We start from the raw sequence: 17,252 nt of genomic DNA on the forward strand, positions 1-17,252 counted from the left end.
TGAGTGGTCGAATACTGGGCTTGCATACAGCGGACCCGGCTACGAGCCCCACAGTGCCATTGGTGTTAATTCATGCCGGCCTAAGGTAAGTTTGACAAATTGCAAGCACTGGTGCAAGGTTTTTTCTAATTTCGCACGATGTGATTACAAACGCCGGCGGCGGCGGCAGTGGTTCCGCCGCCGGTGGACAAACGTGCAACTGCGAGTGACCTGAAGAGGGCCTTTCGCTGCAAAAATGGCCGTGACACAAATACAAAGCAAGCATTCGAAGGAGGAAGAACGCAGAGTGCAATGTTGAGTAAGTTGGAGCATAGCCAAGAAGAATATTTAGGGTCCTACTGAGACAGCGAAGAGACTAAATAGTGGTATTAGGTTGTAGGTACTTCTTCACCGACTTCATGGTGGCGGTGTGCCGTCAGTGCATGTACGGTTTGGTGCTATGGCAACAATATGGTCACCGTTTCTCTGCGCATCAGCCCTCTTCATGATCTAACTATAAGCTTTGATCTTAAAACAAGCTAAGTATGCAGACTGTGAGGGCGACTAACTGAAATGAACGAAAAGAAAACTACCAATACACACCTAACACACAATGCTTCCAATTATCATTAAGGCAAGTGAATGAACTGTCAATCAATAGCAAGTGACTGAACTTAAGTATGAATTGTTTGTGAATGAAATGACTTGAATTTTAGTGTTTTGTTTCATATTGTATAAATCTTTTTGCAGGTTAAGCAAATAGATTGACGCCTGAAACCCCCGACAACTGCTGAACTGTGGAAATCACGTACCACTCATAATGAAAGCTGTATTATTTTTCACAATTTTAAATGTTGTCTTCCGGTATGTATTCATGCAAAAGTTCTTAAAAAACTGAACACAATGTTTGCCAACTGGGCTCATTAGACGCCCTGTGTGAACTTTGTTACCTACGTTAAAAAGATGACCTTTGAAGTATGCGTTATTATATTTCGTTTTTTCATGTAAACGAATCGTTCAGAACAGAAATTTTAGATGCGGAAGCATCTTATACTCGCGCCTTGTAGTGCGCCGTCCGCGCCGTCCGCGCCGTCCACACCGCTTCTCGAACATTCGACAGCTGACGCGCGCGCATGCGCCGTCGCGCCGTCGCCCACTCTTCCACCATCTGTGCATCCCTTCCTCCTCTACACACCGCGCGCGCTTCACTCCTCCACCATCTGTGCACCCTTCCTCCTCTACACACCGCGTTCGACATCTACAATTCTCCTGATTCTCCAGTGGACGCGCATGTGGCGTCGCGCTTCGAGAACATTCAACAGCTGACAGTGCATGCGCCGTCGTGCTGTATATATACTCAAGGTCGGCGCTCGCTCGCTCAGTTGCCGCTCGTCGGTTGGCTTGTACGGCGCGTCGACGTCCAAGGTAGCGGTGAAATTAATTCCAACGAATCCACAAACACAATGATCGACGTCCCTTCGACCAGCGCCGCCCTTTCGCATACGTGTGTACGTGTTCACTCATTTAACATCCCCTCCTACAACCACGTTAACCAATTTAGCCATCGACCCAAGTAAGTCGCAATTTAACACCACATTTCACAACCACGTTAACCAATTTAGCCATCGACCCAAGTAAGTCGCACTTTAACACCCCGTTAACCAATTATATGGTCCGCATCCTCCTCAGTGTTCCCCCGAGGGAAGCTGCGGGCAATTTTTTTCATCATTATCAACGTTGTCGTAGTAATCATCAGCCTGATCCCGGCAGCTGCGGCTGCATTTCCGATGGAGGCGGAAATGAAGGAGGCCCGTGTGCTCAGATTTGGGCGCACGTTATCGAGCCCCAGGTGGTCTAAATTTCCGGAGCCCTCCACTACGGCGTCTCTCATAATCATATGACGGTTTTGGGACGTTAAACCCCACATACCAACCTAATCATCAGCCTGAGTGCACCAACTGCTACGCAAATGTCTCTCCCAGGTTCCCGAATCCAGTCTTGTGCTTTCTGATCACCTAATAATGTCACCCTCTCACGTGTTTGCCTTTGTTTGAAGTCCGATCAGTTACCCTACATGAGCAGTGGGTATCCCACCTATTTTATGTGTACCCGGCCCGTGTTCATTTTCATGCGTAGCATCTTATGAGGGAGCTTGATCCTGGCATTCACGCTCCCTTGCGCATGCGTCTACTTCTCCCTCTCTCGCCTCACAATGCCAATGCAGGCAGCGTCTGCTGGTCTGCGCTGACCCTCCCTCTCTCTTTTCTAAGCATTCCTTCCCTAGGCTATAGAGCTTCATTGCGCATGCGCGTCCGCTCCCTGTCTCCAACATTCACCGCTCACTCAACTCGGGGGGGGGGGGGGGGGGAAGTTGTTTCGAATTGGGTTATGCAAACAAAAGTGTACCCCGAAACAGACTCTGCATGAGAGGACACCTCAGCAGTAGTGTACAGGAGTAAGGGTGTAAGGAGAGAAATATATGTAAAAAGAAAAAAGGGTCAGAGATAATAAATTGGCCCCGCATCTGCATGTTACACTGTAAATATCTTCAAAAGATGATAGTCTTGCGCCTAGAGAGAGCAAAATAAAGTTTTTTTGATGTTCTGCGCAAGAAAATTGGTGAATGGTATTCTGAAGGCGCCGCGTTTGAGTGCCTCGGGCGTGCAGCGAAGGCGAACGAGTGCATCAAATCATGTCACACGTAAGACATGAGCGCTGTCTGGCAGTTATCTTGGCAAACAAAGCGCGCACGCCCCGCGCGCTCGTTTTGGAGGTGATAAGGTATAGAACTCAAGGCAACGGGTAGTTGCCACCACTGTGTCTTCTTAGCAAAGAATTGGCAACACTTGCCTTTTCGTGCAAGCGTTCCATGGTCTGCGCAACGTGATAAACGCTACGATCCTTATGATTACTTATGCATGCCTTTTCTAGTAAGAGACACACAGAATATTGACGTGTTGTTATGGTGCCCAGATATGTGCAATAATTGCTTTTGATTTGACAATCGCACAAGTATGAACGCTGAGCCTTGAGCAATATTGGTGGGTGCTGCGGATGGAGTCGGCCGTGTAGAGCATTGTTTGGTCCACAAGAGTGGAAGCTTGGACTAGTTGGTGCGTAGTCATATTTGCGAGATGTTTCAGTGCGCGTACAAAGGAAAAAGAACGGGGTAGACAGAAAGAGCGTTCACCCCAACTAACAGAAAGGGGGACCTTGCAGAAGATGGTAGCACTTTTGTTGCAGAAAAAGCTAAAAAATGTAACATTAGACGACCCTTTTTTGTCAACAACTCTGACGCTGTTATTGACATTATTGGGTGAACTAACACAAGACTCCCGGCAATGTCTGTGGATCTTAAAGACTTGTATTACTCTTTGCCGCATGAACAACTACTTAAATGTGTAGAGGAGTCAATAGACCGTTTCGGATCATCAGCGTTCCAAACGCGTACTGGAATTCATAACAACAGCTTATTAAAATTACTGAGTTTCAATTTAAAGGCCACTTTTGTATCATGGGAAGACAAAAACTACTTACAAAAAAGTGGAGAATGTATTGGTTCATGTTTGGCACCCATTCTCAGTGATATATTTCTAGCACATCATGATTGTGTCTTGTCACACAAGCTTGATGACTCTGTAGTCTTTAGAGTTTGACGTTTGGTTGATGACTATTTAGTGTTGTTGAAATGTTAAAGTCACAATTTTCCGACCATTTACTCTGACGTGCTGACTGTTTTCCGAGAGTGCCTGAAACCACTAGTTCTAACCTATGAATCATCCACTGATAACAACCTGAAGTTTCAAGATTGAAAGCTTTTGCTAGAATCCCGACATGTTTGCTGGATGTATGAACCAAGAAGCGGCAAGCCACTTCTGACCTTCAGCTCAGCTCACTCTAAACTGATCAAGCGGGGCGTTGCCTATCTCTGCCTTGCCAACGTTTTGAAGAAGTCCTGCCCCCACATGGTACACCGCAGCTTTGCTCTACAAGTGGAGCGTCTCACCAAAGCTGATTACCCCGCGCATGTTCTCGTTTCGGTGGCAGAAAAGCTTGTCACTGTCGTGAAGCGAGGCGACAAACCGGATGAGCGAAACAGTGTCAGAAAGAGCCGGCCTGCCGTACTACCTTACGTGCACTACATCTCACACAGGCTAAAAAGATCGCTCGAGACGCCAACGTTCTTGTGGTTTTTTCTGCACTGGAAAAAATTGCAGAGGCTTTGCAAACGGGTCAATACACCTTGCGCAAATTATGCCTCGTGCTCTGTCGCGCACAGGACACGCTACGTCCCATGCATAGTGGAAGTTGTTTACTTTTCCACTGACGTGTGGGTGCATCTATGTCGGCCAAACTGGCAGGTGCATAAATGACCACCTCCGAGAACACCGGAACAATTTGCACTATGTGCTACAAGGGCATCTTGGCATTAATTGCCGAGATTGTGGGTGCACCCCCCTCTTTGATCAGTGCTCTATAGTTGCAAGGCACAGGGACTAGCTCACCCAAGAAATTATCGAAGCCGAAAAAATACACGTACTAGGAGATAAATGCGTAAGAACTTCCTCGGTTGCTTTATCACAGGCTAAACGTGATTACCTGGCTGGGCTTTGAGGCAATATAGGACACGTCACACGTGCTTTGTTACTGATGTGTAAATTAGGCTTGCATTTTACCTTCATGCTCCGTAATCATCCTTTTTTAGATGTACATATTCTTGCCAATCTGTGAAATAAAGTTAGTTGAAAGTCAGCGCTCTTTCCATCTACCCTGTCCTTTTTCCTTCGTTCGCTTGCTGAAACATCTCGCAAATATTATTGTTTGGCCACTTCGGCGTCGTCTAGGGAACCGTTAAGGACGGACGGAAGAACGGACGGACGGACGGACTGACAGATAGACAGACATACAGACAGACAGACAGACCAAAACTTTTGCGTGGAAGGTGCCCAAGGAAGACTATCGTCTTTAAAAAGAAAGTAACGAATCATCCTTATGCAGGGTCGAATCGCGACACACCAGATGCAGCTGAATGGAAGGCCCCCGAGTAAGCCGAGGAAAATATTTGCCGAAGAAGAAGCACAACAGGCCAGAGTAGCGCATTACTAAAACAGCAATGTGCGAAGCACACGCCTGAGCGCGCATCTCTTGCCCCCGCCCCCCCTTAAAAAACGAAATTGAGTTCTTTAAAACTCAGCTGCCCATGACGATATCATGTTGGGTCGTTGACGGAGTCTGGTGGACTTGAAGAAGCGGTGGAGGTAGTCGTAAGGCACAAGGAGGTGGCGTGCGCACTTGAGGAAGGTTGCAAGGTGGTATCTGAGGTCATTCCGCGGCTACCGGCGACAGCATCGTGGAAAGAGCGGACCTTAAGGACAGATGCACCACCACGCTTGTCGCTGTTGCTTACAGAGGAGCGGAAGCACTTCAGTTCTTGGCGGGGAGTCACGAGCCATCTAACGAGGCAAGGATAACGGCTGCTTTGTGCTGAAGCTACCAGGAGGGGGAGCGCGGCTTGTTCGCTGCATGGTTCTCGCTTCAGTTGAGGCAGTGCAGAATGTCATATTACATGGTCCTTTGCCGTGACTGTCACCGTAGCAGAGGCAGCGCTTGTCGCGCAAGCAGGTCGCAGTGTCACTACAGAAAGGACCGCAGCAGGCACCTTAACAGGGTTGCGGGTTACAAGGGCGGCCCCGTCGACGCTGCCAGCGTCTGATAACAAGTTCTCTTTATTGGAAAACTGATGGTTCACGCTGCACAACCATTCTCTGGCCACCTAGTAATTATAGGCACTAGCTCTTGACCTCAACGTTAGTGCCACCGGGAAATTTCTTATGTGCGTTGTTAAACAACAAAAAATTTGCAGCGTGCACGTTAACTGAATACGGTCTGTGGATCTGTGCGTCCAGGTGGAGTTTCCTCTTTCTCATTGCCCATTAGCAGCGATTGGCAAGTTCGAATAGCAAACACAGGTCCATCACTGTGTTCTTTGTGCCTCTTTAGGTTTCCCTCCTCTGCTACGCTGCGATGAGCACCAGCGTGAACGCCACCAGTGTCAGCGTTAGCGTCCACTGCTTCGCATCTACCAATGGACTCTTTGAGCGGGAGATGGTGCAATTCTTGTTATTTTGATTTCAGCTGTGATATACTCAACCCCGATTGTTCCCTAACTTACCATTCTCTCTTCCTGTATCTCAAGGTTACAAGCTTTCTTTCCATTGGCGGGCGAGGCATTCGTAGTATAAGTTGAACCATTTTGGTAAGCCTCCAGGTTCCGGCGTCTTATGTAACTATCAGCAAGATGCAGCTACCTTTTGAAAGATAGTGGCTGTCATGGACTGCCATTTTTGCGACCCGGCGTCACGGCAATTAACGAGCGCGTACTACCCCGCTAACCGTGGGAACTGCGGGCGCATGAAAGAGAGCTGGGAGGGCAGAATGGGGTGTTCTTCGAACGTCGCCGCCGACGTTTGATTGTTTGTACCTACGGCGGCGTCTGCAGGGTCATGGAAGGCCGCGATGTACCCCGAACAAGGTTTAGACTACGGGACGCACCGGCTGAGAGTCAAACAGCTTTACCGTTTCCACAGGAAAACTTTTAGTGGCCAAGCCGTATGACAGCACCCCAACAGGTTGTCACTCTCGCTAGTTGAGGGCCCTCTCCTAGTTAAAAAAGGGTGGGCTCAATATACTTTTTGGGACGGAGTGTCCAACAATGAAACGTGCATGATTGGACCCATGTAGAGGTCTCTTGTTCCCAAGGAAGAGAGCGAGGGGACACGAGGGGGATTTAAGCGCGGGATTTCACCCTGCTAGGCAGTCTAGTCATTGACCAACATGGTTTAGAAACAGATCAACAAGTATCTCTTCTAGAAGTTTTAGTGTGGCTCTGTATCAGCTGGCCACCTAAACTTAGCCGTTCGTCTAGTTGTGGCGCGATATTAACGTCTGCAACGTAGACATCGGGACTTCGCCTCCAGTTAGTTCAACCTGCCCGAGGTCACCAGCAAGCACTACTCCCGGAGCCACCAGCGTTGCAACACCGCCGACATCGCAGTCGTGCCAGAACTCTCTTCGACTTCTCGCATCCGATCGTCGGGGACGCAACGCTGCCGGTCATCACACGTATGCCTTCACCTGTTTATATCTTCGAACTTTCACCTCCGTAGTTCTATTGTTGTTAGTTTGTGTAGTTTGTAATAGTTTTCCCTCGTAAGCTGATTTATTGTTTTTATATGTATTTTTAGTTGTATCAAGTGTTGATGTATTTTGTTAGTTGTATTGAAGTGTTGTACTAGATACCGTGTGCTGCAATATCACTAGAGTAAAGTTTGTTTTGTTTTCTCACGTCTCTGATCCCTTCACTGTCTCTGCTTGCGTACGGAACGAACTAACCTGCTGTCGTTCCCGTCGCCGACTTCGCGCTGGCGACGCTAGAGTGGCAGCTAGTAACAAAACTGGAGTCCGCGACGAGGACGTTCCGTACAAGAGTAAGGCAGTGAGGGGTGAACGAGAACCGTGCGGACAGCATGTTGATAGAGCCGCACAGTTGAAGCGGTTGCATCCTGCATATGATTGCGCTGTTTTTATAGTGGCATTATAGTGACAGTTTGCAGTATGGAGTGTATGAGTTTTGATAAGTGGAATGCACACGGTAAACAGTTAGGCCTCGAGGGCGCCGAACTGAGACAATGAGTTGCGGAGCAGCAGGAACATGCGCAGGCGTTAGCCAGAGAAGAGCGGGCACTGGCCCAAGAGAAAAAGAAAAAAGAAAGGGAGAGAGAGCGCCAAGAAAAGGAGAGAGAACGCGAAGAAAGGGAGAAAGAACGAGAAGCGGCAAGGGAAGCCGGAGAACGGGAAGGGCAGCTACTGCAAATGAAGATTCGCCTCAGTGAGAGTAGCAGTGTGAGCCGATCCAGCAGTGAGCACGGCGATGGCCACATCGCCGTGTTGCCACGGCGATGTCGGGGAGGAGCCGAGTTTGAGAACACACACAGGTAGACTGCTCGTCACCTTTGACAAAAGAAGGGACGACTTAGATACGTTTATACGCCGGTTTGAGAGCATCGCCAGAGGGCAAATGTCCCCTGAAAGCCAATGGGCGACGGCGCTTTCGACATGTCTTACAGGAGAGGCGCTAAGCGTTTATGGCAGGCTACCGCCTACAGATGCAGTGGACTACACCAAGGTTAAAACCGCCCTCTTGAAGCGCTTTCGCTTCACGGCGGATGAGTTGCGAGACAAGTTTAATAAGGAGAAGCCAGTAGGGGGTGAAACAGCAACACATTACGCGGCTCGCTTAAGACATTACTTCGACAAATGGTTTGAGCTGTCCAAAACTGAGACATAATTCGAGTCCCTCCGTGTATTGTTGATTAGAGAGAGGTTTTCGCATGGATGTGGTTAGAACCTGGCATTATATTTGAAAGAAAGGAGGGCGGAACCCCTGGGAGACATGCTTGAGCTGGCAGACCAGTTTTGGAAGCTCAAGGTGGAGCAAGCCTAGCGAAAACAAAGAAAGATGGTCCCATAACGGACGAGAAGGGGAAATACGAGAAAGGAGGCAACAGCCACGCACTACTACCACGATGCTATATTTGAAATAGTGGGAATCACCCGCCGCACTTGTGTCGCAACAGACCTGCCGATAATGTAGCCATCGTCTGCTTCAAGTGTGGGAAAAAAGGACATAAGGCAAACGACTGCCAGTCAGGAGCAAATAACTCACTTCAGGCGTCCTGCCTCTACGCACCAAGGAAAACGCTTGAGGATCCCATATGCGACGCGTATATTGAGCTCAGGAATGGCAAAAAGTCCTTATCGTCAACGCCGTAAGGGTGACACCGCCGAAAAATCTGGCCGAGAACCTACCAGTGGCCACAGGCACCCTCCGAGGCACAGACATATCAGTGTTGCGGGATACGGGGTGCAACACAGTAATCGTGCGGAGAAAGTTGGTGAAGGAAGACGAGCGGACAGGTACAAGCAGACTCGTCTGCATGGTTGACGGAAGAGCGAGGATGCTTCCCGAAGCACGAATTGAGGTTGACACCCCCTGCTTTACTGGCAATCTGACAGCACTATGTCGGCAAGATTCACTGGATGACCTCATTCTGGGCAATATCGATGGCTTAAGACCTCCTAAAGATCCCAGAAGGGAGAATGAAAAATCGGTCTCGACAAAGGAGTTGAGGGAAGAGCCTGTAGCAGCAGCTATTACCCGTTCCCAAGCACATGCACAGCCTGAAAAACTTGCCAAGCTTCGTACGCCTAGAAAAACGGTGGGATTGCCGGGAGATAACTATGGCTGCGAGCAGAGGTGAGGTGCGACACTTAAACAGTGTTTTGAGAAGATCGGAAGGAAGCAAACATACCGAAATGAGAAGGGAAGCGTCGAGTATAAACAAAAACAGGGACTGCTGTACTGACAGTACACAGAGGCTAACCGACGGCTTGTACGCCAATTAGTCGTTCCACACTGCCACCGAGAAGCTCTGCTTAAAACAACAGACGATGGTATAATGGCAGGACACTTGGGCACGCTGGAAACCGAGGACCGGATCTCGGAGGAGTTCTTTTTGCCAGGCATCACAGCTGAAGTAAAAAGGTTCGTCGCCTCATGTGACATTTGTCAGCGCACCGTACCAAATGATCGTGTACCACATTTTCCACTGGGGAGGGCACCTATAATTGACACCCCGTTCAAGCAAGTAGCGATCTATATAGTGGGACCGATTCACCCATCCTCAAAGCTTGGGAACTGATACACTTTGACTTTGATGGATTATGCCACCCGGTATCCAGACGCAATGGCGCTCCCGAGTGTCGAAACTGAGCGAGTGGTCGAAGCCTTGGTCGAGATGTTCTCCCGATTCGGCGTCCCCTGCGAGGTACTGAGCGACCGTGGCACGAACTACACATCGGACCTGATGAAGGAAATAGCGCGGCTCCTTTCCGCGTGCCAGCTCCACACCACACCTTATCACCCCATGGCGAATGGCTTGGTGGAAAAATTCAACGGCACCTTAAAATTAATGTTGAAGCGCATGTGCGCCGAAAAACCGAGAGATTGGGACTGCTACCTGGCACCTCTCCTCTTTGCCTATAGTAAGGTTCCGCAGGTCAGTATGGGGTTTTCACCCTTCGAGCTTCTCTACAACCGCCATGTGAGGGGACCCTTGGCAATACTTAAGGAGCTGTGGACGAACGCCGACTTGACTGAAGAAGCTGAGACGACGTACCAGCAAGTCTTCGACCTTCGAAACCGTTTGGAGGAAACGTGCTGCCTGGCACACGAGGATTTGGAAAAGCCGGAGCACGGCACACGAAGCTCTACAATCGAAAAGTGAAGGGCGGAGTTTCAACGCCGGAGACAAGGTACTGATTTTACTTCCCACCGACACGAACAAGCTGCTGCTGCAATGGAAGGGCGGGCCTTTTGAGGTCCAGGAAAAAAAAAGGTGAAGCTGACTACGTCGTAGACTTGGCTGGCGGCAGAAAAATCTTCCACGCCAACTTACTGAAAAGATACGAAGAGAGGGACAGCCCCTCCACCCAGGTGTGCAACTTGACATTTCGTGTTGTGGAATCGATCGAGGACGAGAATATTCCAACCCCTTACTGGCTGAAAGTGGAAGGGGAAGAAGACGCGAAAGTCTCCGACAAACTGGACGCTCAGCAGATCGGACAGCTGCAAAGAATTGTCAGGGACCACGCTCGTATTTTCTCGGATGACCCGGGCAAAAGTAACTGGGTCCACTGCAACCTCGAACTCACCATGAGTATCCCCATTCACGTGAAACAATACCCTCTTCCCTTTGCAACGCGGGAAGGTGTAGAGAAAGAGGTGCGGGAGATGAAGAAGCTCGGCATCATTGAGAAATCAGGGTCACCTTATAACTCGCCAGTCATTTTGGTAAAGAAACCCGACAGTACAAATCGACTGTGTATCAATTTTCGACGCCTGAACAACGTTCTGGTGGGCGACTCCGAAGCCATGACAAGAACTGACGCGGTGTTTGCTACAGTGGGAAAGAAGAAGTATTTCTCGAAGCTCGACTTCGTGAAGGGCTATTTGCAGATCCCGCTGACCGAAGAGTCCAAAGCGAAGACGGCCCTCTCGACGACATCGGGACTATATCAGTTCCGCTTCATGCCATTCGGCATCAAGACAGCGCCTGCTGTATTTGCTAACTTGATGCGGAAGGTTTCAGAAGGTATACCCGGTGTAGACCATTACTACTATGATGTACTGGTAGCCACCGAGACGTGGTAAGAGCACCTGAGGTCTCTGGAACTGCTTTTTGAGCGCATACAGAGGGCCGGGCTTACAGTGCGCCCCAGTAATTGCGAACTTGGTGTGGAAGAAATCGACTTCTTGGGAAACTGAGTTGGCAGGGGCAGATTGCAACCATTGGGGAAAACACTCGAGAAGATTGAAGCTGCACCACGTCTTTCAACCAAGCGACAAGTGCGCGCCTTCTTCGGTTTGATTGGGTACTATCGCGAATTTATCCCGAATTGCGCAGAAGTCAGCGCTCCCCTTACAGATTTAACCAAGAAGGGCGAAGCTAACTCAGTGAAATGGACAGCAGCCCACGAGGAGGCTTTTCGAAGTCTCAAACAACTTGTATCTACGGAGCCGATACTACGGCTACCAAATTTGCACCACCCAATAGTACTTCGAACGGACGCATCGGAAACAAGTCTCGGAGCCGTGCTCATGCAGGCCCGCGAAGGCAAGCTCCACCCCACAGCTTATGCCAGCCGAAAGCTGCTTCCACGGGAGGCTTCCTATAGTACCATCGAACGTGAATGTCTCGCGTTGGTATGGGGAATTCAGAAATTCTCCATGTACTTATATGGAGTACATTTTTGTGTCCAGACAGACCACCAGCCTCTGAGTTATATCCAACAAGCAAAACAGCTGAACGCTCGAGTACTTCGATGGAGTTTACTACTCTAAGAGTATCAGTTCACCATTACGCATATTAAGGGTAGCGAAAACGAGGGAGCCGATTACTTGAGCCGGGAATAGTTCTTGAAGTCTGGAGAGCATGCTATTTTTTTTGTTCCTTTGGTCGTTTGTTTTCTGTTTGTATGTGCGTATTTCATTGTATAACAAGTGTACTTTGAGTTATTTTCTTTTTGCTTGGTGCATTGGTTGTTTTTACATGTTGTAATGCACATTGAAGGATTTCGCTACAGTAGAGGAGCGAACCTGTTCCGTTTTGTTTCGTAGTATACATTCGTGCAGTGTATTCTGTATTGATGGCTGCCGTACACGGCTATTTCTTTTTCTTGTTTGTATGGCGCATTGATATTGTTGCGTGTAACTGAAGCTAGTACTCTAACAATGGTTTTTTTACCTGTTGTTGTTACTTTGATGCGCTCTACCTATTTATGTTGTGTATGAGAAGACAGTCCTCATGTCTCCATTGTTGGTGGTGTTTTGTTCCTTGTTGTCAAAAAAATTCTCCTCCGTGTGAGCAAATGTTATGAATAACATCCTGAAAGGGGGGGGGCATTGTCATGGACTGCCATTTTTGCGACCCGGCGTCTCGGCATATACGGGTGCCGTACTACCCCGCTGACCGTGGGAACGGCGGGCGCATGAAAGAGAGCCGGGAAGGGCAGAATGGGGTGTTCTTCTTCGAACGTCACCGCCGACGTTTGATCATTTGTACCTAGGGCGGCATATGCAGGGTCGTGGAAGGCCGCGATGTACCCCGAACAAGGTTTAGACTACGGGACGCACCGGTTGAGAGCCAAACAGCCTGACCGTTTCCACTGGAAAACTTCCGGTGGCCAAGCCGTATGACAGCACCCCAACAGGTTGTCACTCTCACTAGTTGAGGGCTCTCTCCTAATTAAAAAGGGGTGGGGTAAATATATTTCTTGGGGCGGAGTGTCCAACAATGAAACGTGCATGATTGGACCCATGCAGAGGTCTCTTGTCCCCAAGGAAGAGAGCGAAGGTATACGAAGAGGATTTAGGCGCGGGATTTTGTCCTGCTAGGCAGTCTAGTCGTTTACGAACAGGGTTTAGAAACAGATCAACAAGTATCTCTTTCGGAAGTTTTTAGTGTGGCTTTGTATCGGCTGACCACCTAAGCTTAGCCGTTCGTCTAGTTGAGACGCGATATCAACGTCTGCAACGTAGACATCGAGACGTCGCCTCGAGTTAGCAACCTGCCCGAGGTCACCTGCAAGCACTAGCCTCCCGGAGCCACCAGCGTTGCAACACCATCGACATCGCAGTCGTGCCAGAACTCTCTTCGACTTCTCGCATCCGATCGTAAGGGACGCAACGCTGCCGGTCATCACACGTATGCCTTCACCTGTTTATATCTTCGAACTTTCTACTTCATAGTTCTATTGTAGTTAATTTGTGTAGTTTGTAGTTGTTCTCTCTCGTAAGTGATTTATTGTTTTTATGTATTTTTTGTTGTATCAAGTGTTGATGTGTTTTGTTAGTAGCATTGAAATGTTGTACTAGATCCCTAGTGCTGCAATAACACTAGAGTAAAGTTTGTTTTGTTTTCTCACGTCTCTGATCTCTTCACTGTCTCTGCTTGCGTACGGAACGAACAAAGCTGCTGTCATTTCCGTCACCGATTTCGCGCTGGCAACGCTAGAGTGGCAGCTACTAACAGTGGCACTTCATAATGAGAGGGTGGTACAGCCACGCACGGACTGAGGAAAGGACGTACATGAAACAGGCTTGCTCCGAACGAGAGCCCTACTCAGGATTGCGCTCAAAGCTTCACTGTCCTAACACCTTCCTCTGTTCATGTGTGGTTGCGGTGCCGTTCAAGTATGAAGTATTACCCAAAGTTTCATCCCCTTTATGATAGTGAGAAATCAACATTCATAATCAGAAAATAAGTCCCGAGTGCGCTCAGCCATTCCTCCCAGTTGCCTGTTTAACCTGTGGTACCCTGCTATCCTTATACAAAGGGTGTCTTTACAGAGTGGGCCACGGAATCCTATAAAAACACCATCATCATAATGCTCCAGCAATGGCACGTCAAGGACAAGAAAAATTACTGGACAACAAAGTTACTGTTCGTTCTCTACAAGATATTTACAAAAATAATACTAGTTAGTGTAAAGATAATATTACAGTTGAATCAACCAAGTGACCAAGAAGGATTTCATACAGGCTACTCTACAATCGACCATACTAATATTATCATTCAGGTGTAAAGAAATGGGCGGAATACAGTTTACCTATCTACAAGCTTTTGCCCTTCTAGACGATCATATTCCCAATATTAGAATAAGAGTGTGTGACATGGTTACCGTTCACCCAAAATCACACTGCTGTTATTGAAGCTTTGCAACAAAAAGCCACGCGTTTTTTTCTGAATCAGATGTAGACGCACCGACTAGCCTATACAGATGCTATCAGAGTTGAATCATCTTACAATAGGTAGTCGTGCAATCCTATTCCGACTCAATTTTTTGTACCTCATTATGCATAACAAAACTAAAATAGATTCAAATACCTAGATTTCTTACAACAGTTCCAATAAAATACATCATAAGCAGCATCCCACTTTCCTAGACTGCCTTTGCTTCAACAATGCGTTTAGTTTCTCGAGCTTTTTGCGCACTGTTAGGAAGTGGAACGCCTTATCAGAAGCGATGGTCACAGAGCCCACTGTGTAACATTTGCAGTACTTGCTGGTCAAACGATTCTATCAGCAACACGTAAGCGACTCTATAACTATTGCGTTCATTATTGTCTTTCTGAGTTGTGTGTCTGGTGTTAGTGATGTACACTGATACAGTTATCATTTTTGTATCATATGTTTGGCTTTCATCTCGAATTTTCTTCTGTTATTACGCTGACTATGAAACTGTGGCAGTGTTAACGTTTTGCATTGTTTAACGTATAGATAGATAATGATGTAACGCTTAATTGTTATCAGTGTAATACTATATATGCAATGTACACCTTTTGAGTAAGCACCACTATATTTGTATTTTTGCAAAACCACTCCTTAAACGGGATTAAGAAAATTCCTAAACAAGTTATAAATCAAATAACCTAATATACTTTGCGAAGGTATTTGATTTGGTCGATATACAAGCAGTCATGGACACACGTTGGAATCAGGCCATCCACGAAGGACATATAAATACAGTAGAATAATCCTAGATTGAATCAACAACCACCGAAGTTTTTCATTTGAGAAAGTGACAGAATCCAAATAAAGGATGTAAGGCAGAGAGTCGTGGTCTCAAGAATTCTAGTAACCACGTGTTTACAAGTTCTGGGGGCCCTAGACTTGCAAGAGTAGGGATATGAGCTAATGGAGAGAACTTTTGTAAATTACAATTCACTGATGACAATGGATTGATGAGTAACTCAGCAGCAGAAGAACAACTCATGGTAACTGCAATAGATATTAAAAGTAGAAAACCAGACCTCATAATATTTACACATAAAACTATAGTAATGAGGAACAGTCTCACCAGTGAACGGCGCTTTGCAATACGTTGCGAAGCTCTAGAGTTAGTGGAGGAATATGTCTCTTTAGTTCAGGTGGTACCCGTTGAGCTAAATCATAATAAAGAAATAACATAAATAAAGGTCTAATGGACGCATATTTCATAATATTGTTTCGAGAAAAGCTTGAATACCAAGCCGCGAAGATATCAGCTGTGGTATCCGGAAATACTGTATTCGCTTCGTTTTTTTAAACAAAATAATACACATGGTAGCCACTAGTGTAAGGGAACTAGGAGGCTTAAACAAAAGTGCATTCACATTCAACTTGAGGAACAACGAAACAGGACGCCTGTGAAAATTAAGGGATCGTTGCTTGTGAATAGCGAAAAATTACTTCAAGCATGAACCTGTACTCCTTTCTAAGAGCACTTTCAATAGTAAAATGAATTCATGGCATTTTTGGTGAAAGCATTTTTTTTCGTCACAGATGCCTCCTGTTGGTCGGAAATAATAATAGTGCGAATGTTGCAGCCAGTAATTGTGAGGTGAGTGGATAACACTGTTTTGGTAGAGTCCCAGCATGTCGGCATGCATAGTCCTTCATCTGGTGTCGTGACGTCAATTTACTTGAGCGCAAGACAGAGGCCACCTTGTCCCGCCAAGAAAGAACTTTGCTGTCTCTCTCGCCTCAGCACTCAACGCGTGGCGAGAGACAGGACAACGCGCTTCCACTATAATAACGTTCTATCGCCCACGTGAGACTACGCACTGCCGAACCTTTTACCATTGACCCCATATATATAGGCACAGGATGTTGACCTGCTGTGTACTGCTAGTAGAATTTTTTTTTCTGCTTAATTGAAAAACTCGCAGCATGTGCGTACGACGTCCTTCAGACGTCATTGTTCGTTCCTCTCCACGTTTAAGGTCGGAGGAGCTAAAATGACATTCCTGGCGTGCTTCGCACCTCCCTAGTTCTGTAGCTCACACTCTGCTCGCGCAGCTGGCAGACTCAGCGCAGATGCTGCGGGGCTTGTCCCCATCGGCGGGCGTAGCTAAGAAGCGACAGCTTCGGATAAGCCAGGCGCGGCTGTTTTAATGTTTTGTTTTTTGATGAGAAAAGCTGCAAACAACTCATAGCGGTTCTCAAATACACAAATTAGTAAGTGAATGAGAACGTGTGTGGCTAATATTGACAGTTGCTGCCGTTTTCGTTTGTCTTCGGCTGCTGCGAACCTATTAATTATTTACCACCTACTGCTGTGTTTTACGCGACAAAGTTGTAAATTATTTGTATACGAGAAGCGAATATGTCGATGCCATAGCAATATTTTTATTGGGCTTGGTTGTCTAACATTGTCCTAAAGAAGTTACATGATTGAGTTAGCAGTTCGTCGCTACTTAACATGCATCCTGCTACTTAACATGCATTCGCGCTTAGTGATGTAATATTTTAACTGCGGAACTAGCATGTTGAGAAAGTGATTGTGCTATCATAACTGTGGCATAAGTTGACCTACCAAGAAGTTATCAGAAACTGAGGTAAGCTCACCACATCTCAATATTTTTGCGTTTCATTGTCTGTGCTCTTCATACGCTGTTTGAAATAGAGAATGTTTGAAATAGAGAAAAGCACCGAAGAAGCCTATAGTGAGTGCATAAACAGATATAAATAGATAGTTTCGAAAAAATTGGCAGATTCTACGTAGATTGGGAATTAATAAAATGCGAAGCACGAATGAGGAAGGTTGATATGTCACTGTAAGATCCCCCCAGCGTTACGACGTAGAAATAAATTATGCCATACAAGAGTTCT

The 17,252-nt window shown here is 47.1% G+C and overlaps 1 protein-coding gene across 1 annotated transcript in view; it reads left to right on the forward strand.

The window, feature by feature from the left end:
- The first annotated feature begins 734 nt into the window (after nt 1–734).
- LOC142817892 (uncharacterized) overlaps nt 735–17,252 on the forward strand; it is a 115,323-nt gene continuing 98,805 nt past the window's right edge. The window contains exons 1-2 of the mRNA XM_075895838.1: nt 735–843; nt 15,924–15,981. Coding sequence (XP_075751953.1) covers nt 800–843; nt 15,924–15,981 — 102 coding nt within the window. The 5' untranslated portion in view covers nt 735–799. The remainder of the gene's footprint in view (nt 844–15,923; nt 15,982–17,252) is intronic.

Source organism: Rhipicephalus microplus, chromosome 5, assembly GCF_043290135.1.
Source record: "Rhipicephalus microplus isolate Deutch F79 chromosome 5, USDA_Rmic, whole genome shotgun sequence".
NCBI classification, from domain to species: Eukaryota; Metazoa; Arthropoda; class Arachnida; order Ixodida; family Ixodidae; genus Rhipicephalus; species Rhipicephalus microplus.